At 42.5% G+C, this 21,044-nt stretch overlaps 1 protein-coding gene across 5 annotated transcripts in view; it reads left to right on the forward strand.

The window, feature by feature from the left end:
* Nucleotides 1–21,044, forward strand: part of HECTD4 (HECT domain E3 ubiquitin protein ligase 4) — a 65,073-nt gene that overhangs the window by 6,865 nt on the left and 37,164 nt on the right. For 2 of the 5 annotated variants that reach the window (XM_030285478.4, XM_030285480.4), the window contains exons 2-20: nt 2,668–3,185; nt 5,922–6,011; nt 6,361–6,491; nt 7,603–7,711; nt 8,368–8,506; nt 9,723–9,893; nt 10,684–10,876; nt 12,155–12,316; nt 12,412–12,525; nt 12,717–12,857; nt 13,190–13,422; nt 13,812–13,957; nt 15,732–15,802; nt 16,309–16,414; nt 16,990–17,110; nt 17,947–18,075; nt 19,252–19,376; nt 20,402–20,555; nt 20,842–20,942. In XM_030285478.4, the coding sequence (XP_030141338.4) occupies nt 2,668–3,185; nt 5,922–6,011; nt 6,361–6,491; nt 7,603–7,711; nt 8,368–8,506; nt 9,723–9,893; nt 10,684–10,876; nt 12,155–12,316; nt 12,412–12,525; nt 12,717–12,857; nt 13,190–13,422; nt 13,812–13,957; nt 15,732–15,802; nt 16,309–16,414; nt 16,990–17,110; nt 17,947–18,075; nt 19,252–19,376; nt 20,402–20,555; nt 20,842–20,942 (2,954 nt within the window). Of the gene's footprint in view, nt 1–2,667; nt 3,186–5,921; nt 6,012–6,360; nt 6,492–7,602; nt 7,712–8,367; nt 8,507–9,722; nt 9,894–10,683; nt 10,877–12,154; nt 12,317–12,411; nt 12,526–12,716; nt 12,858–13,189; nt 13,423–13,811; nt 13,958–15,731; nt 15,803–16,308; nt 16,415–16,989; nt 17,111–17,946; nt 18,076–19,251; nt 19,377–20,401; nt 20,556–20,841; nt 20,943–21,044 lie in introns of those variants that run through there. The other 3 variants (XM_030285479.4, XM_030285481.4, XM_072936153.1) reach the window with 2 other exon arrangements.

Raw genomic sequence — 21,044 nt, forward strand, 5'->3', positions numbered from 1 at the left:
CTGGAATTCCTGTGTGGAGTCTTTAATGTATCCAGAGGGAAGCACTGATGGATCTGGCAGGGGCCAAGTGAATCTGGCACTGGTGGGAAGGACTGGATTTGGCTCCCAGGGAGAGCCAGAGCAGTTCCCTGGGATGTGTCTGAACCCTGGAAGCTCCAGGGTGTTTGTCCCAGCCTCACTGGAACATTTGTTCTTCATGCTCTTTTCTGGAGCTAGCTCTGAGTACTGACCTCTGCTAAAAAGGCTTTTGAGGAAAACAGCCTTTAATTTAATTTGATGAAGTGTCCCGTACAGCAGATGACCTCACACCTTTTCTGTAATACCCTCTTGTTTCCTGGAAGTGTAAATGCCTGCTTAGACCTTCAGATGATGTGGAATAATTAAGATTTTTTCCACTGCTTCCATAAGCCGTGTATGAAAATCGGATGATGTAAACTGCATTATCGAAAGTCTCAAAGTCCCATTTTGGAATGATCTTGTAAATCTGTTGAAGCTGATGTGTTTCCTGTATCATTTACCCAAATTAGTGCTCATTTCCCTTGTGAAAGACTGAGGCAAAATGCTCTTACCAATCCCAGACAGACCAGGCATGCTTTTAAAGCAAATTGGGAACTGTGGGATCAGGGAGAAACTAAAACTTCAGCAAGAAAAGGCTTTTCATCAGCAAAACTGATGACACTGACTTGTCCTGATTGCTAGAGGAGAGACTAGGAGCTATAGAGCCATACCAAAGGCAAAAAATATTTCAGTATTCTGTTAGTCTGTGGGATTTGAGGATTTGTCGTTTGTGGTGGTATCTTTGTTATTAACAAAGACCACAAACCTGTTTTCTTTTAGCATTTAACTCTGAAAATGCAAACATTAATTCTTTTTCCTCCATTTCTGCAGCTTGTTGTCACTTAGTGGAGAATCCATGAGTTTAGTTCAAGAAAATCAAAAGCCAACTGTTGTAGAAAGTGATTCCATCTAGAACGGGAAACAAACTTATTTTTGAGACAGCAGAACACACAACAGGAGGTGGTTATTTTAAATGTGTAATATGTGGTTTAGGAATTAATATCCATAATCTCTTGGAGAAGTTAATTAAAGGAGGTTTATTAGGTATAAGAAGCTCAATACAGCATCCATTCAAGTGTAATTATGATGTGAATTCCTTTCAAGTGAACTTTTCCTGGCTCTAGTGGTCAAAGTCCTACTGCAAAGTTGGTTCTTTGCCTTTAGTCAGGGGCTGTGTGGCTCTGGCAGATGTGATTTGTCCTGCAGCATTTTAACAAGCTGTTCAGGAGTCTGCAATTAGCCAGAAACATTTATTTCATGATCTCTATGACTGCTGCCTGCAATTAAAAAACCCCACAAAGCAAACAGCCCTGGATGCCATTCCCCATGGCAGCTTTGTCTCTCACGTTTCTCTTCCCATATTTATTTATTAAACGAGAGAAGGACAGTTTTACAGCATAAAGATGGGCCAAAAATTGTGTTTGAGGGTGGATGAGATGAGGCACTTTGGAGTGTGGCCAGAAGGCCTTTGGACACCGAATTCCTTTGGACACTGGATCCAGAGTATCAGAAAATGCTTGGCTCATGGCTTTCCTTGAGCTTGCCACAGCTTCAGTGACTTTGCTGATCTCCACTGTTGTTTGCTGGAAGGAGAAAAGTGGTCTGTAAATTATCTAAAACTCTGAGTTTTCCAGTCCCAGACTGGGTGCTAAACCATAAATATATTTCTGTGTCATGCTTTACTTGTTTTCTGTTGTTCCAGCTTGGTTTCCACTTTTATTTAGAAGTGCCAAAAAAGCCTCTTTCTTCTGTCTGAAATGATGAGGAGGAGACTTTTAGGGTTTTTAACTACGGCAACAACCTGAAGTATTTTGAGAAAAGTGTAGCTAAGTGCAAGATGATAAAATTTAAGAGAGAAAAAAACAGGGGAGGGAGAGAGTGTAACAGAACTCTTGGTAAATTGAAATAAACTGTTTGGTTTGTTTGTTTGTTTGTTTATTTGAAGAGCTCCAAAACTAGAACAAGCATGTTCTTGTTACACAATATTAGTGACCTATTCGTTTTCATGGAAGGGTTCTAAACCCCTGGGACCCTCCAACCTCGCAGTTCTTTTGAAGGTTTTAGCAAAATTGCCTCAATTACAGAAAAAAATCTCCAGAGGAGGGGAGCGTTTGTTTTCCAAGCTACTCTTTCTCGTATGTATTTTTCTTTACAATCTCTGTTGTTGTTGTTTCTTGAAAGCTTAAAAATCCCTGTCAGCAATCCCCAAACCTGGCTTTGGTGAGGATGCTGACTCACAGAGATGCTCACAGAGTCCCACAGCAGTGGGGTGGGAAGGGATCGCTGGAGATCCCCCAGCCCAAACCCCTGCCAAGGCAGGGTCACCTGTAAGAGAGAGACTCCACACCCTACCTGGGCAGCTGTCCCAGTTCTTTGCCATCCTCCACGGATAGAGGTTCATGGGATTCCATGTGGTTTAGTTTATGGCCATCACTCCTCATCCCGAGATGGACACAACACCACTCGCCTGTTCTTTGGCCCCAAAAATTAAAAATAACATCCCTCCATCTGCTGCAGAGAACAGCTGATCTAAAAACCATACCACAACCATATGAGATTTTTTCCCCCCCCTTTAAAACCCTCTGTAAACACCCACTTTCCCCTTTCCAGATCCTGACCTTCGAGACCAAGAACCCGACGGAGCTGGCGGAGCGCTTGCGCTCGGTGTGCGGCAACCAGAGCAATGCGTACGCGCGGCTGCTGGAGTACCGGCTGAACGCCCTGCGCGGGCTCTGGAACGCCCAGCGCCAGCTGGCCCTGGAGGAGCAGCACGACCGCGAGAGCTCCGGGGACGAGGAGGCCCTGGCCCTGCTCAAGCGCCAAGGCTTGCTCCAGCAGCCGGAGCAGGCTCCCTTCACCTCCCGCATGGGGCTGCTGCTGGTGTTCCCGCTGATCCAGTCGCAGAGCAGAACGGACCCGTCCCTGTGTAACATCACTGCTGAGGTGCTGCTCAATTGCCTTCGGGACTGCCAACCCCTGAGCCTGACCAAGGAACCGGCCGACTGCCTCAACGGGATCGAGTCCCTGCTCTGCTCCTGGCTCGAGGACACGGCGCCCTCCGGCCAGCACATCCCCTACAAGCAGAAGGAAAATGCTGCTGCTGCCCTGGTTGCCTTGGCTTGTGCAAGGTAAGAGATAATAAATAACAGAGAATCGTGGGATTGTTAAGATTGGATGTAACACCCTGAAATTCTTGAATTCAAGGGTTACGCTGAGGTTCTTGAGGTTTGGTGTAAGGTGAAATCCCAACCAGATATTCTCCAAGTGGTCACGAGCACACAAAAGTTTACCGGCAAAATAGAGAGAATTAAGGAACTTTGGCAAAGTCCAGCCATGATTCACCATTACCCATATCCCCAAATTCCACATTCTTGGTTTTTGAACCCTTTCAGGATGGTGACTCTGCATCCCTGGGCAATGCTGTGGTTGGTGTTCATTCTCTCTTTCCATTGAACAAATCAAAAATTATGTGACTGCACTGGTGATAGTTATTTTTAGCTTGCACCAGCCTTTCTCTTTCTGATATTTAAATATTGGGTTGGAAAGGGTGAAACTGCTAAACATTTCTTTTTTGCATGTGTTTAGCATATGCAAAAGCAGAAGGATCTGGGTTAGCAATGCCTCATGTGCACATTGCTGCTTCTACTGCAGTGAGCTGCTCCAGAACTGGTTCCAAATGTGTTTATCTGAGAGAAAAGTTGTCTCCTTTTCCCTTTGTCCCGCACCTTTCTTTGGCTGGAGAAGGTGGAACTGCCAGTTTTCAGGGCAGTTCCTTTCAGATTTTATTTCAGTGTTGTCTCTCAAATGTCTGGAGATACTTTTTAATTTTGTTGCCAGTGAAGAGTTCAACCATTGTAGTTTAAAGTACCCCTTGCCCTGCATGGCTTTGGCATCAAGTGATTGAAGACAAATTGGACATATTTGATTGTAATCAAAACCTACTATTTTGAGAGGATGGGGTTTAGGGTGGGGGGAGAAATACAAAATGTCTTCAAAGCCCCATGGATGTGGCTTTAAAGTCACAAGGAGCCTTTTGGAATTGTAGGTTTGAATGTTTCTCCAGGTCACAGCCTTGTCTGTGAAATTTAACTCTCATTTGTGATGTTGGAGTTCCCAGGATATGGCATGATTTGCTTTAGGAAAAGGTTTATTCAAATGAAACCTACTTAATTTCTAGTGCACTTGTTTTAATGAAGTCAATTAGAAATTTATGGTATGTGGCAAATTATTCTGTCCTGACAACTGCCTTATCTGAAAGGCAATGTACTTGAACATAGCTTAGAGAATTGGATTTGATAAACACAATCTCATTTCTTTTTTTTTCCCAGATGTCAATTTGCAGGAAATATGGGATGTTCTGTTGCAGCTGAGCTAAATTTGAAGTAGAGCTTTTGAACTTCAGGTTGATCTTTTATTTTCTTTGCAAGTCTGCCTTGCATTGCTTAGAGAGTTGAAATATCCCATTGTGCTTTGTTCACCTCTGAAAGCCTCACACTTTTCCTTTAAATATCTAAGTCATGTGTTGAAGAAAAAACCTTGAAAATGAGACTATTATTGCCATTCCTAGTTGAAATCTTGGGTGCTTCATATTGCTAAAAATAAAACAACAGGGTAAATATTGCTTTAAATAATTAATTGAGGTGCTTTAATGTGTTTGGTGTCAATTTTCTCCAGGCTGAGGTTTATCAGTGAAAGCAAAGAGCTGAAGATGTCACTGGGAAAAACAGGGATTGGGGTGGGGAGGAGGGAAGTTTGGGAGCTGACTGACCACATGTGACACCAAAAGGTTGGATTCAGCAAAGTGCAGGGCAAGGACCTCTGTAGCTGATCACTCCTGTTTGTGGAGAAAGCAGCTCATAACTGACCTAAGACACAGCCAGATTCTACTTAGATGGGCTGTAATGCCTGGAAATAAAGCTACCACATCTTCCAGAAAATGGCTCTGACCTTTAAAACAGAAATTGTAAAATACAGGTTTTTAAAGATGTCTGGATCCTCCAAATTTGGGGTTGTGAGGGGAGTCCTCATCCCAATGTACAACTTCCTCAGGAGGGGCAGCACATTGGCAGCCCTGATCTCTGGGAGCAGGGACAGGACCCAGGGAATGGCTGGAGCTGTGTCAGGGGGTTTAGGTTGGAGCTCAGGGAAGGTTCTGGGCACTGCCCAGGCTCCCCAGGGAATGGGCACAGCCCTGAGGCTGCCAGAGCTCCAGGAGTGTTTGGATGAAGCTCTGAGGGACAGCCTGGGATTGTTGGGCTGTCTGTGCAGGGCCAGGAGCTGGATGCTGATCCTTGTGATCCCTTCCAACTCAGGATATTCCATGATTCTGTGAAAAGAAGTCAGAATCTTCATAAGAAATGGATGGGTCTGGTCTTTTCTATTTGAGTTAGGAAAGGCATCTCCAGGTGGGAATGCAGCAGCCCTTGCTCACACTTGGGCTCAGCCAGGAGGATCCATGGGTTGCACGGGAGATCTGAATGCGATTAATCAGCTACAAGAAGTCCTGAAAGAGCTGCCTCAGGAGCAAGGTTGTGTTTTATCAGGTGCCTGGGCTGCCTTTGTGAACCTGTTGTTGATGACCCAGCCTGTGGCTGCTGCTTTGTCTCCCAACTGGGGCTTCAGCCTCTTCCAAAAAAAAGTGGTGGAATTTAGGCCAGAGGTTCCCCAGCATTCTGCCTGCCCCCTCTTTCTCCTTACCCTTCCTCCTCAAAGAATGAACATCCTCCAGGAAAGAGATGCCAGTTAGAAAAGAAGCTGGTGCCATATCATGGCTGTGGTTCTGGGTGTTCTCCATGGCTGCTGTTGTGTGTGTTCAGTCTGGCTTCAATAGACATCTTTAATTCATGTTTTTCTTGTCCTTTTAGAGGGTCGCTGAAAACCTTTGTTCATACAGTGCATCTATTACAGAAACAGACTGAGCTGGGGTCCCTGCCTGTGGCTGATGTTCTCTACAGGTTTGTAGAACTTTTCTCCTTATAAACTTCTCCAGCAGCTCTGAAAATATATTAAGTGTGTGTAGGGAGGAATGTCTTTAAAAGTGACTAAAAGGCTTTAGGGTTATTGAAAGCTTTAGGGAAGATTTAGTCATGTGCAGAGGACTTCAGAAAATCAAATCTAAAAGCATTGATTGGGTTTGGGGTGTTTTGTTTTTGTTTTTTCATTAAATATTGATGATTCTTTTAAATGGCTTATGAACTCTGACAGAATAATTACTTTAAATACATAATTGTCTTAACTTTTAATTTAGCTATTTTTTCCTACCGCTATTCTTTCTAAAATTTTATTTTATTTTCTGCTTAAAAGGTTGTTACTTTTGGAGGGAGGCCCTGGATCCCCCTCCTGCCTGCTTGGAGGGAAGCACATCGTGTCCTGGGGCTTTGAGGACATGTTACCTGCCCCTGATGCCAACAGTGGTGCCAGCAGTGAGAATAAAGGTGAATTATTTCATCCTTGTCACTATCAGCAGAGGAGGACAGGATGCTTTAAGGCTGAGAATTGTTTAAAGATGAATGTAAAACTTCAGAGTTGGGGCCCAAAAAATGTTGCTTTTTGGTTGCTGAAGAGCAGCTGCTGATCTAAACTGTCAGGTTGTGGGAAGCAGTCCAAAACAGTTGATCCAGTGATCCTTCTTGACTCCAGTGGGAATTTTTCAGAGGGGTCAGACAGAGTTTGGATATTATCCCCTCATTAGAGCATAATCACTGCCCTGTGCAGTATCCCTGTGTTCAGTAGCCAGCTATCAGTGGCACAGCAAGTTTATTTTTAGAAGCACAAGTTCATTGGGTTTTTTTCCCCTCTTCCCTACTTTGCTTTTGTTTCTACCCAGTTGGGTTTGAAGTTCTTTTTTTAAATGCTTTATTTTGTATTCCTTTTCCTGAATTACTTCTCAGTTTCTACTGTTTTGTTTGCTTACTGTTTTTTTAATAAATAAGAGTTCACATGGTTTTAGAAATATTAGTTCAAGCTTTGGTGACATTTAATGCAATCCATAGGAATTTAAAAATCTGAGTTGTTATTTTAGGCTACCTGCAGATTTATTGGAGACATCTCTTTTTAGGTGTTTAGGCAACAGAATGAGTGGACCTTTCCTTCCCAAGCTGAGTGTCCAGATCCTGTGAACTTCAATAGATTGGCTGGACTTATGTCCTGTCTTGATTATTAGTAATTGCTGGTCCGTGATTCAAATACATTTTGTCTTAATTGAAGTGTTCAGAGGTGGAAGGATCTGAATAGCTTTAGGAGAATCACAGAGTTTGGCAGAAATGAGATCAAGGCTCAATATTAGATTCTTCTCCCTCTTACACTGTGTGAGACCTGGGCACCTCTGAGGCTTGAAGGAGATGGGAAGAATCCACTGGTTCTGCTGGGCTGGGCCTGTGTTACAGCAGGTCTTAGAGCACCAAATAAAAAAATTCATTATTAAAAAAAGGGTTGGTAGTGACCTGCTGTGAGCACCTGGTGGTTTCCATGGAGTGTAACCCCCAGGGACAATTCCCAGCTGGAATGCTACAGAGGTGCTCTCTGCTGTCCTTGCTCCTGCTGCAGATGCAGACCTGGGCCGGTGCCTTGCAGCTGATGGGCTCTACCTGTACACCACCAATTCCGTGGGCAGGGGAATCAGCAAACTGGGGTCAGGCCTGCACGGAACCCTGAGGTAAGGGACACTTCAGTCTTGGCTGTTGTGCACAGCTGCTGGAACCCAAAAGGTCCTGTTTTGGGACACTTCTTCCAGGAGCTTGGAAGGAGAGGATCTCTAAGGTCCCTCCCAGCCCAAACCAGTCTATGATTCCAGACTGTAATGTGAATTTTCATTAAATGCTGTTTAAATGTGTTTCGTTTCTCATTTGAAATTCTTCTTGAGTATATTTTGCCTAAAATTAAAGGACAAGTTGATGTTGGAAGGGACCTGTGGAGGCCATTAGTTCAACCTCCACAGCAGCAGAATTTTAGATTCAATTTTATTTTTTAATATCTAGTAAGTTGGTTGATTCTCTGCTGAGAGGGATATACTACAGACCAGTTCTGTGACTTCTTATTTATAGCTGAGTTTGTGAGTGTTTGTTTGCTAATTATGTCATTCATTAAGTAATTAGTGCAGCTGTGACTCACTGTACCTCCTTGCTTCTTCATTGCTTGAAAACCACAAGGCTTTTTACAGCTTAAAGCCTTTCACAACAAAAATTGCTGACTTGAATATAAGTTCAGTCCAAGTTCAGCACTGTGGTTGCATTGTGGTTGTTATTTGAAATAAAACCCAAAGAAGCAGGGTGGGGTTGAAGGAGTTTGAACATCCTGGTGGGTTTTTTCCAGGGGGTTTGTGTACTGTCGGAACGAGGAGCTGGAGACGGGCTGGGTGGCTTTTGGCAACGGCAAACTCCTCCATCGGCCCGTGTCCTTTGATAGCAAACCCCACTACCTGTTCCAGCTCGTGGATCAACATACCCTGCAGGTAAAGGGGGCAGGGTTATGGGACAGGAGCAAAGCAGGCTGAATCAATCACACACATTTTAGCTTTAGTTAGTTTTATCTTTGAAGTTGCTTGTTTTGTGAAACTGTGTTTTTCTAACCCCACCTTGAAGTGGCTGTGTGGTGAATGTGTAAGTTATGGTAGAGCTGTTACTGTTTCAGTGTGTCTTATATATAAATATATGTATTTATCTATAATTACACTGTTCTATGTTATGGGGTACTGGTAGTGCTTGTTCAGCCTGGAGGAGACTGAGGGGAGACCTCAGCCCAATCCACAGCTTCCTCAGGAGGGGCAGCTCCGATCTCTGATCTCTGTGAGCAGGGACAGGACCCAGGGAAAAGCTGGAGCTGTGTCAGAACAGGGCTAGGTTGGGTGTCAGGGGAAGGTTCTTCCTTCCACTGTCCCAGAAGGTACTTGGACACTGCCCGGGCTCCCCAGGGAATGGTCAAGGCTGCCAGAGCTCCAGGAGCATTTGGACACTGCTCCCAGGGATGCACAGGGTGGGATTGTTGGTGTGTTGTGCAGGGCCAGAGTTTGATAATGATCCCTGTGGGACCCTTCCCACTCAGGATATTCCATGATTCCATTAAAGCAATCAAACAACAGCAAAATGGACTTTGGTTTAAATAAAGAATGTGTTCTTCCTGAGCACCTCTTTGGTCTTCCCCTGTCCCAAAATTCAGGTGTTGTTTCAGATCTGCTTGTGATTTGTGGATAAACAACTGTTGCCCTTTGTAAAACTGGGGTAGTTTGTTTACTTTGGGGTTTTTCCTTCTGTGGTTTTAAGGATGGATATACACATTTATGTCCAGTGTGTTTCCTGACACTGAGAATGTTTAGATTCCCCTTTTCTTCTCAAGTTTCAAGCAATGTTTGAGAGAAGTTGCAGAAAGTTGATGACTCAATAGGATGTGTATTTTCCTTGGGGTACTGTGGGTTTCTTCTCCATCATTAGAGAGGAGATGATCCTTTTATTTTTAGATAGGTTAAATTGGAGATCTATGAGCTGGTTTGGATATTTGGCAAATATCACAGAATAGCTGTTGGTAATAAATCAATGTAATGCTACTGCTAAGTCCAATATTAAGCCTCTTCTGCACTAACTGCATTTGATCTCTATATTTTTTTCATGCTGTTCATACTTGTAAGGCCAAACTGCAAAATCAGACCTGTTAAGATGCTTTCTGTCTCATAGGTATGTCAGATAATCCCAATGCCAGTAAATCACTTCCCAGTTGGCAGCACTATGACCACCGTACATCTTTCTTCAGATGGCACCTTTTTCTACTGGATTTGGTCTCCTGCAAGCCTCAACGAAAAAACCCCCAAAGGCCACTCTGTCTTTATGGATATTTTTGAAATTATAGTAAGCAAATAGTGTGTTTCCTATGCCTGATGTTCGTAGCATAACCCAGTTTAATTAAATATCAGCATTTTTTAATTGACATATTAGGTTTGGATAGTTATGGGCGTGATCTGAATGGATTTATGTGAAATAACTGAACAGAACAGAAGGTGGACTGTCCAATTCCATCTCCAGAGGATTATTATATTTAGCAATATGAATTCTCTTGTAGCATAAAATGTGTTTTTTATGTCTGTATTTCTGCTCAGCAGAGGAGGATGGAGTGGGATGGTGGAGCTGGAATTGGGAGGCTGTAGTAGTACAACTCATGGAAAATCCCTAACGCTCTAAATCACATCTTCATTAAGAGACACATTCTGCAGTAAAACTTCCCCTGAACATCATGGTCTGAAGAAATCATTGCTCACACTTTTTGCCTAGAAAAATGATTGAGCCAAATGATTTGCAAGTGAAACACCACTGAGAAAATACAAGAGAATTATATATTTTTAAGCAGAGTTTCCTAAATAAACTCAAGTTTACAGCAAGCAGTTCTGTCTTTAAGAACAAGCATAAATAGAAGATATCCTATTAAATATCTCAAAGATGTTAGATATCTTCTCTTAAATTATTCTACTGAACCATGAAGTCACAAACAAAAAAATACTCCTGTCTTGCTTTCAGAACTTTGTTTTTGCAAGAACTTCTGTCAGCAAAGTTTCATTTCATATTCCTATCTGATACAATATGGGTGATCTCTCACCTATGGATTCCAACATCTAAAGTATTTTTTCCCCCTCCATTTTACCAGGTAGAAAATGGCATTTGTATAGCAAATCCTCTGCAGGAAAGAATTATCCTGATGAGGAAAGAGGGGGAATCTGCCAAGAGCATCAATGAGATGCTGCTGAGCCGCCTGTCCCGGTACCGCGCCTCCCCCTCGGCCACCCTCGCTGCTCTCACAGGCTCCACCATCTCCAACACCCTCAAGGAGGACCAGGCAGGTCAGAAACACTTCACTTCTCATTTCTTAACACACACAGCATCCATCCTACTTATTACTGACCTCTTAGGACAGATTTTAAAAAAAAAGGGTGTGATTTTTCTTTTCCCACCGAATGTGTAGTTGGAAGATCAGCACAGTATTTGCTTAAAGGAATTATCAGTTCCTTTGCTAAATTAGGATTGTGAGGAAAGTTTAGAGGTGGAAAATGGGAAGCATCCTTTTGCAATTACATTATTGAATTAGTTTGGGGAATCTGGTAGTTGCATTTCTCTGCTTGCAGCTCAAGTGGACTTCTAATTGGTGTGTAAAAATGGCTTGTCACTGGAATATTACAAATCTTAGCTGATTTTGGGCTTTGTTGAGGTCATCTGCACAATGTTTGGGTATTCTTTTATGGAAACAACCCAAGTTAATGAGGGAATCTTGAATGAGCTGCACTGATGGCTTTCAGGATGATCTGGAGCTTTGTTAGATTTGTCTCAAGATTTTATTCAGTTTATCTTGAATTACTTCTCTTCATCCTTCACAAGTACATGAGTTTCCTTTCTTCAATTTGAGACAATTGAAAGTATTTCCATAAAAATAAATTATACATGAAATGGCTCTGCTTCCAGGGAATTTGGCAAGGAGTTAGCTCGGAGAGCTATTTTAAAGGTTGTGTTTTGCCATTTAACAACTCAAGTGCTACAGAAAAAGGAGACTAAGTGGCTATTCTTGGCTAATTCTTGAGTCAGCACTCAAAAAGTGTTGATCAGCTGTTGCAGAAAGGAGATCATTTGGGATGTCCGCATTTCATGAGGACCAAGGGAACTTAAAATAGTAAATGCATAGTGAATCTCAAGTGATCTCTGTGAGGAGATAATTTGGCTCCAAGTGCTTTCAATGTAATTATCACCACACAGCTCTTAATAGTTTTGGTTATACCTAATTTTTTAATTAATTTTATTTTGAAGTTGTTTTCTTTAGTTGAATAACTCTTTGTAGCCTTGTGGGGATTGATGCTGAATGTGTGAGGTTGGGAGGCCACGGAGAAGTCACAGATGCCCCATTCCTGGAAATGCTCAAGGCCAGGTTCATGGAGCTCTGAGCAACCTGGTCTGGTGGAAGGGGTGTCCCTGCCCACGAGGTTGGGATGATCTTGATCCAAACCATTCTGGAATTCTGTAGAAACTTCTTAACAAAGCTTCTAAATATGGATTCCTTTGAAGCCCTGAGCAGAGCTCTGCCTTGTTGTGCAGAAGAGCAGTTTGTGACCTTTTTCTGGTGCACGTTGCAGCTGCCAACACGAGCTGTGGGCTGCCCCTGAAGATGCTGAGGAAGACCCCAATCTACACGTGTGGGACCTACCTGGTGATGCTGGTGCCACCCCCGGGGGGCTCGGGCAGCTCGGCCACACGCTCGCTCTTCGGGGGCACCAGCGCTTTGTCCTCCTTAAAAAGTAAGTCAGAGCCATTTGTGGCAGACTGGGAGTCCTTGGCTGTCTGGAATGCAATAAACTTCTCAGGAATTGATTGGAGCTGTGTTTGTGTGTAGTTCTTGCCTCCAGCCTGGTGTTCAACATCTCGGATGGGCAGTTCACCAGCAGGGCAGATCTCATCGATGCTGCGGGCAGCTCGCTCGGACGGGGGGCTCTGGTGCCAGGGCTTGGTAAGGAATATAGCAGTCCCCCACATCCTAAATGATCCATCTGGGTTTGAATTTGCAGTCAGCAACTCTGCAGTGGGGTGGGATTGCATGCCTGTGGTTTAAATAAAGTTTTAAACCAAATAGTTTGGATTTATGATGCTTCAGTCTGGTTTTGTACTAAATTGATGTGTGAAATATTTTCCTTCTCTCAGGTGCCTGTTATGATACAATGAATAACATGATCTGGACGTGCTCCAATGATTATATTGATCAGTGGTGCAATCCTGGGAACCAGGCATTCCACTGTGTGTGCCAGAGGCTGGGAGTGAGTCACGTCATCGCAGAGCCCAAAGGTGAGGGGAACCCACAAGTCAGCACTTTGTACAAAGGGGGAGTGAAACAGAGGAGTGGCAGAGAACAGACAGAAACTGCCTTGCTGTTAAAAGCCAAGTTAATTCCTGAAAAGAGTTGTAAATATTGGTCATGGTTTAGCTTTCATTTAAGAGAGGGAAAAGTACAAAGTGAGATATGGGGAAGATTGCAGATTCTTGCTGCCTTCAGCACAATAAAAAGGTGGTTTGGGTAGTCCTTTTATGCCCTGAAGATGATTTATTGCATTTACAAGCAAAGGCTGATAATCCAGTCTGTGTCTATAGACAGCATTTGAACTCTCCTCTCCTTGCAGGGGATGCAACAACTACAAATGAGGTCATTAACCAGTTACTGCACCATGTTGGTGCCATGTGCATCCACCAACTCAACCTCCTGGCGGCCAGCAACAACCTCCCCATCAGCAATTTTTTGGGCAAGCAGCATCCCATTGAAGCCCATCACCTGAGCAGCATCTGTGACATTATGGAAAAGGCCATGGTCAATGGAGACACCTGCATCATCCGCTGCATCCTCGTTGTCTTCCAGGTACAGAACCCTAAATGGGCTTCAAAATTCACATGGAAAAATGAAAAATTTGGTTTGGAGTACGGGCAACCATGGGTTGCATTTTTATTTAATTTTTTTTTCTCCGTTGCAGTCCATGTAATGGAAGTTGATTTAGCACTGGCTTTGCAATATTTTGTATATTTATTTAAGAGCCCTAATTTAAAAATCTCTATAGATTAAAATAAAACACAGAGAGGTTATAGCCTTCTTTCTTTGTATTCCCCCCCTCCATTTTTTGATTCAAAAGCAGATTCTGACTCTCAGATTTCTAGACCCACACAAATAATATGAGAAACTGACTGCAGAAAATAAGTATATTAATGTTTCTATTTTTTCTATTAATATTTTTGTCTTTTAATTTTTCCTAGGTGGTTTTTAAATTTTTCTTCAGCCCCCAAACTGAAAGGAACAGAGACATTGTCAGAAGATCTGGGCTGTTACTTTGGCAGTTACTGATGGCCCCAAGGGATCAGATCTGCTCTGAAATCCAGAAGGAAGTTTGTCTGGCTATTAGGTGAATACCTTTTATCAAGTTCAGCTTAACTTAGAATTTAGTTTCTTTGAAATGTAGTGACAGATGAACATTCACATTATAGTTTAATTTTATATTCATATGAGAAAATATAGTGTGATGGATTTTAAGACAGAACATGATAAAATTACAGTTTGTGTCTCTGGAAGAAGGGAAATACAATGTTGGTCTTAATGAAATAACAGGTAGTAATTACTTTCTTACTTTTAATTTGTTTCTTTTTTACTTGCTTTCTTAAGGAATTTTTAAAGTGTTTATTATGAAATAGTTGTTAAATTCAAGCAAAGTTTCCTGGAATGACTTCCCTATTTAGCTGCTGTGGTGTTCAGGGAGAGGCACAGCTGGTGTTGGCAGCTCTTACCTCAGTGGTAACACTGGAGTTTGGAGTTCTCCTGAACAAAAGGAACATCAGGAGAAGCAGGGTTAATAATACTGGAGGAGTTAATAATACTTGAGCAATGCTCTGAGACTGAAGGCCCAGGGGAAAAAAAGAGTGTGGTTGTATCTCCTGAAAAGGAGATAATGGAAACCTCAGGGCCAAGGAATGCTGGCTCCAGTGTGCCAAGGACAAACAGAAACTGCATTTTCCAGTGGGAAGTGCTCCAGAGGTTGAGAACAAAATCTTTGGAAGATCAACCTTCATTTTCTTGGTGTGAATCACGACATTCCAAATTTCTGTGGCTCTGTGCGACTCTGAGTGAAGAATAGTTTGGCTCAGGAGGATTACCTGGCATTTTGAGGGTTGTGCTTTTTGACAGGGAGGAGTGTCTCCTGTCACCTGCATGGATACCTTGTAAACACCTGAGTGTTCCAGTGTCTTGTTAAACAGCTCCAAGGTGGGCACTGGGTGATGTTTCCTTCCTCCTGTTTCCTCCTTGGGGGATTCTGGTGCCAGTGGAACCCTCAAAGGGAGCTGGCAATGTGTGATAACTTTTCCTGAGGTTTCTATCAGAGTGGATCAGCATGAGCCAGAGGGAAGGAAGCTGCAGTAATCTCTGCTCACAGTGTGAAGCTGAAAAACATCCCAGTTTTCTTTTCTGTTACTGAAAAAGAAAAGGGAAAGGAAATGGCAAAGTTGCATAATGATTTCAGCACTTCAGACAGGCATGAAGTGCTCCTTTGAAGTGATTGTGATCTCGATGGGGGAATTCACATAGAAAGGACAGAGTTCATCACAAGTTAGAGGGAAAAAGTCTCCACCTGGAATGTTTCTGTAGAGCTGGGGTGTCCCTGAAATGCTCCTTCCAGAATCTTCTGTGTAGCTTAAACTAAGATTTCTATGGAGCCAGTCTCCAAAAAGTAAAAAACTGTAGCAGTAGTTATTCCTTTCCTTGTATTTTCCACTGTTCTTAGCACAGAGAAGCCTCAGCTCTTACCCCATCACCAGAGTTTTTGGGGGTTTTCTCTGAGCCATCATAATTTTTCCCAACATCTGTTTCTTAACAAACTGATTGTGCTGCCATGTGTGCAAATGATGAATGGGGAGTTTTCCAGAGGGAAGCAGATAGCTCTTGGAGAAGCTTTAGGAACTAAACAATAATATATAATTGATTACAAGATATTCCTGGAGAAAACAGCTGCTTATGTGCTAATATTGATGTTAAAATCTGGAGGAGGCTCTTCTAAGCCTTTACACACACATTGTAAATGTTCCATCAGATGCTGAGTGTGTGGCACCATTTGTCACATGTCCTCTGAAATGGTTTTGCTCACTTCTAAATCCATCAAGTAATGCATGATTTTATTTTTTCCTTAGCTCTGGTTTAAATATCCTGTATCCTGGAGAAGCAGAAATCAATAATTTATTGAAATTGGTCTTAACTGAAGGTGAGAATGTCTTATTGCCAGGTGAGAGTGGGGTTTTTCAGAGAACAAAAAAATCAAAGTACATCTCAAGTTTGGAGAATGAACAGTGTGGGATATTGAGCACTACTCTGTTTTAAATCCATGCTTTTCTGGGAAATTATGGAATCCCGCAAAAGGCTGCATGGCCTAGAGTAGATCAGGTGGAGGAAAGGAATATTTGCAAGTACCCACCAATCAGAGGTGATGTTAGACCTGAGTGAAGGGGGAATAATGCCCTTGAGTTCACCAGGAAATAGGAATCTGGCTTTGGAAGCAGCTGATGCTCAGTAATTTGTTACTTCACAGGAATGTGTTGGGAATTTCCAACAGTGCCATGGGCAGGGAAAGTGCTCCCAGTCTGAGACAGCAGCTCTGGTCACCCTGGCAATGCAGCCATTCCTGAGCTCTATTCTGTGTTAAATGAGGTATTGGGGAAATAAAATCTGTTCTGTAAAATGCTGCTTTGCAAAACTTTATTTCCCTTTCAGGAGAGAGGAACAGTGGCCTCTCCCAGCTCCGGGATGTTATCCTGACCAATTTAGCTGAGCAGCTGCAGAACAACAGATTTGGAAGTGAAGATGATGATCATTATAGGTAAAAAGCCTCTGTTTATAGGGTATTTTTCTGTTACTTGCTGGTGAACTGTTGCTGGAATTGCTTGGTGTGTTCCTGCAGTGTGACCCGAATGTTGTTTGTGTCTGTGGGGGAAAGTTTCATTAGGGTGAGGGAGAGACGTGATGTCTTAGGGCAAACTTTGGGTGCTTCTGTACCCAGACTGGGTTTGGAATTCCTTGATCCTTGCCATGTTCTTGGTAAATGTAAATGATGATTTCATAAATGTGATTTTATAGCATTTCTCTGCATATCATAGGTGGCTTTCCAGCAGTAAAACTGCCAGTCTCAAGTACTTGTTCAAGTTGGGACGAGTCTTTTATAGGAGCCATAAGAAATCACAGATTTACATCAGTACAGTGCAGCAAATCCCTGGAAATCTGTTGTACTTGTTGTTAAACATTTCAGCCTTGGGGTTTTTTTGTGCCTGAATTCGAAGTTTGATCCTTGTTTAGGTTTTCTATAATCTGGGATCCAGCTTGCAGAGTGAGCTGAGCTGCACAAAAAGCACAATAATGAATGATTAACATTTTCTGCCTTTCTTGCCTCTCTTGAAGACTCAATGATGAGCTCTTGCACTACATCCTCAAGATTGTTGTCCGAGAATCTTGTGTCTTAATCACCAAGTGCCAAACTGTATCTAAAGATGACTTTCAAAGGCTTCTTTCAACTGTGCCTGTAAGTAAAGTGTGTTTTGAGAAAAGTGCCTCTGCTTTGTCTTCTTTTCCTCCTTGAATCCATCCTCTTCACTGAGTACAAGGAGGTGAAACTTTTATAGCTGTGTCTTAACAAATCCAGGAGAAGAATTGTGTTTTGTTTGTGCTGTGCAGGGAAGAAAAGAGTTATTTCTCACAGCAAAGGAAATACTTCAGTAATGCTGGAATGGGTTTATACATGGATTTATTTTCCAGTTGCTCTGGTTGCTGTTCAGTTTAAGCAAAGTTTGTGGATCTCAATATTCAAAGCAGCTTAAAAAAACCAAAGATGCATTTGTGTGTTGTGTTTCAAACAGGCTGAAAGAGTTACCAGTGACAGACAGGAATGAGTTAAATCTGACATTTGATGGTAAACATATGGGCAGGTGTTTTCAGCAGGATCAGCTCCCTGAGCAAGGCAGGTTGAGCTTCCATAAAAACACTGGGAGGGGACAGGATGTCCTGGCCTGTGGGGACGGAGGAGTGGCATGGAACCATCACCTTCAGGAGTGTGAATTACATTTATCTCTCTGGTGGCACAATCTTTTCAGAATTAATTCTTAGAGTTCCTGAATATTGCTATAATGTTCCAAACCTGAACAAAGTTATGCTGCCTCTTTATAGTTTTGGGAGCTATTTCACGAAATTCAGCATTTTGCAACTGGTTTCTTTTCTTAAATACATAAAATTATTTCTTTGTTCCTTCTTTTCTTCTCAACCTTTTTTTTTCTTCTCTCCAACTTCCAAGTCTGAGCCTTGCATGACTCAGGGTTGATGAAGGGTTTGGATAATGCAAAGTTTTACTTATTTGTGTTCAAGGCTGCGTCCTCGTGCTTGCGGTACCTGATGGCTGTGCAGAACCACCTCCTCAGTAACACTATTTTGATTAAACCTGATGACAATGATGACAGTGACAGCTCCTTGCAGGGAGAGACATTGAAGGTACAGGTAAACACCAAGTTTTATTCTAGTATGGCTCTCTCCAGTCAGTGTGCCTGTGACACCTTGTTCCTGCAGTGCATTTGTTGTTTGCTGGTGGTTCTTTTCCTTTTGATAGAGTTAAATAGCTGGGGAACAGGGAAAAACAGTCCAGAGTAAAATCTGCAGCTATTCTGTGTTCAGGATTCCAGCTTGCATTCCCTGTTGTCAGTGAGAGCAGAGACTTCCCTTCCTAAATATATGTATAATGAGATTTTAAATAGATTTTAATTGGTATGTGCTGGTAGGATTCATGGCACGGAAATTTCCTTTCCTGTACACATTACCCCAGACACCTTTTCCTCTCCAAATCACTCAGGTGATCCTTGGAAAAAATATTATTAAATAAATAGAAAAGGGGTTTCTTTTTTGCCTTACCCCTGGCTATTGCATTTTTGCAGTTTAAACAAACAAAGCTTGTGCAGAACCACCTCCATCAGTTGTCTGAAATAGAGAGGATAAAGTTTGTGGCAAGGAAGCCGTAAGAGGACAAGGTTTGCGGCCAGGCTTTGGTTGGTAGAAGTTTATTAAAATGCTGCATTTCATACTGCTTCATCCAACTCCCAGGTTTGCCCTGGAGGTTGTCTACTCAGAGTAGTTTTGGTAGTAATTCTTCCCCAATGGAAGTGATTTCTGAATTTCTGGTATTTTGCTAAGCCAGTTTTCTCTGCTGCTCTTGGAGGCTGTGTGTGTTTGTGAGCTGCTGCAGTTGGAAGTGATTTGTTCAGGCTCATTGAGTAAATGCTAAATATTGGAGTATTTTTCTTGTCTCACTATTCACGCCGTGTTCATTGTTCAGTTTCTCTCTCTGCAGTGCTCCTCATCCCTGCTAGGACATTGTGTCACCAGTCCTGTACCTTGGCTGGCTCTCAGCTCTCTCCTGTGCTGGACTTGGGGCTTCCTTCCCTCCAGAAACTGGATGTGCATCCTGTAAAACATGCACCTAGTTTCTCCCAGCACTTTGGGGCTTAACATTAATCAAATTTAAGTCTTGGATGAATCTCCTGCTGCAGGCCTGCCAGGTCACATTATCATTCTTTTCATTTGGAAATCCATCTTTTTGTTCTGTTGTCCTTTTTTGGGGGGAATTCTCTTAAGAATTTAAGTATCCTGTAACTCTTTTTTTTTTTTTTTTTTCCCACTTAGGAGCTCAAGACCAGCATTTTGTCTCTTGCCACACAAATTCTGACAGGATGTGATGAAGTCTTAGAAATGCTGCAACAAGTCACTACAGCACTAATTAACAGTGACATTTCTGACAGGGAGCAAAGGTAAGATAAGTGGGAGGATCCTAATTTGGAAACAGGGAACTGCTGCTCTTTGTGGCTTATTGTACAAGCACAGTTAGCATTAATTATTCTTTATCACTTCATATTTGAGCTTTGAATGCACAGGAATTCATGTAGCAATTGTTTAACACTCAGCAGGTGGAGAATTTAGAATTACTCTCTATGTCAGTCCTGATCATCTGTAGGTTGATATTTCTGTAGGAACCTCAAATTGAGAAGTTTTTTGTTCAGTCATAATGGTATTTATGAGTAGGATACCTGGAAATAAACTATAATTAACTGGGAATACTCCTGTAAGCTAGAATAATCTGTTTATTTTTAAATTCCTGATCATTACATCCCTAGTAGCTGGATTAGATATTTATGCATGACAGTCCCTGGGTGTTGTTTTATATCCCACATTTCCATCACTGCCCTTTCCTGTCTCCCCTCCTCTTATAAATGCACCTCGGGAATGGGGTGGAAACAAAAGCTGTGAACTTTTCTCTCCTGAAGCAAACAGTTCCCTGTCCCAGCTGTGTTCCAGGTTTCACTTTCTGCTTCTTTGTGTCTGCAAGATTAGTTGTGTTTATTGACAACACACAATTCCTGGGTGATATTTTCATGTGAGTTTGTGTTCAAATATATTTTTGTAGCTGCAGATCCTTTTCAAGTCCTTTGAGCTCCATGTGCTGGGAGCTGATACTCACACTGGTGCATTTGTGTTTGATGGGGACTTTCATCCTGTGCCCAGGGGAGCTTATCCTTCTCTGAGTAATTATTAAACTGTTGATTTACTGTCTCTGCTCTCAGATTGTTCAGTGAGAATTGTCAGCAATTCAAGGTCACTGGCACTTGGGAGAGAAATTATAGTGTTTTCAAGATTGTTTTGGGGATTTTGTTAATATAATACAAACATTCTCTGCTGAATTTTGAATTGCTGTTACAAGATGAAACCGAAGTGACTAAAACAGAAGTGCTGCTCTATGAAAAAAGTTGTTCCTCTGTAACTTTGGCTCTCCTTCCAGGTTAAAAGGCCTGGAGCAGATCACAAAGGCCACCATGCTTGGCCACCTGCTGCCTGTGCTGCTGACATCCCTGATGCACCCAAACCTGCAGACCCTGACCATGGCTGATGCCCTGATGCCTCAGCTGGTGCAGCTGGTCCTTTACACCAGCCAGGTACGGGCTCTGTGCCACCCTGGGCTGCCCAGGGCCAAACCTGGGGCCTGCAGCCTCCAAAATGCTGCTCAGCTTCCTCCAGAGACTCTTCCACACACCAGAGTTCAGAGCTTCTCAACAGCTGCCAAAGCTGCTGGTGCTGAATGTTAAATTTGACTGCTCCAGGAGCTACTCAGTCATGATTTATTGTCAGTAACAGCAGTAGGATTGTTAATTATTTCAATAATGAGCTCTTAAAATGCTTTACACTTTGCATGTACCTAACACTGTGTATTTTGGGCCACAGACTGCACTGCTGCTTAAAACCCAGTCTCCAGTTTTCTCAGAACTGAACAGTTCCCCCAGTTGTGCTCCAGAGCAGAAAGGGAAGCAGTTACCTGATGAGAGGTGATTTTCTTTACATTTGGGTCTTTTCATGGGATAAACTGAACTGTAATGTCTATTTGACCATTGCTGTGGGATAAAGCAGCAGTTTTAATTTGAATTAAT

The sequence above is a fragment of the Taeniopygia guttata genome, chromosome 15, assembly GCF_048771995.1.
Source record: "Taeniopygia guttata chromosome 15, bTaeGut7.mat, whole genome shotgun sequence".
Lineage (NCBI taxonomy): Eukaryota > Metazoa > Chordata > Aves > Passeriformes > Estrildidae > Taeniopygia > Taeniopygia guttata.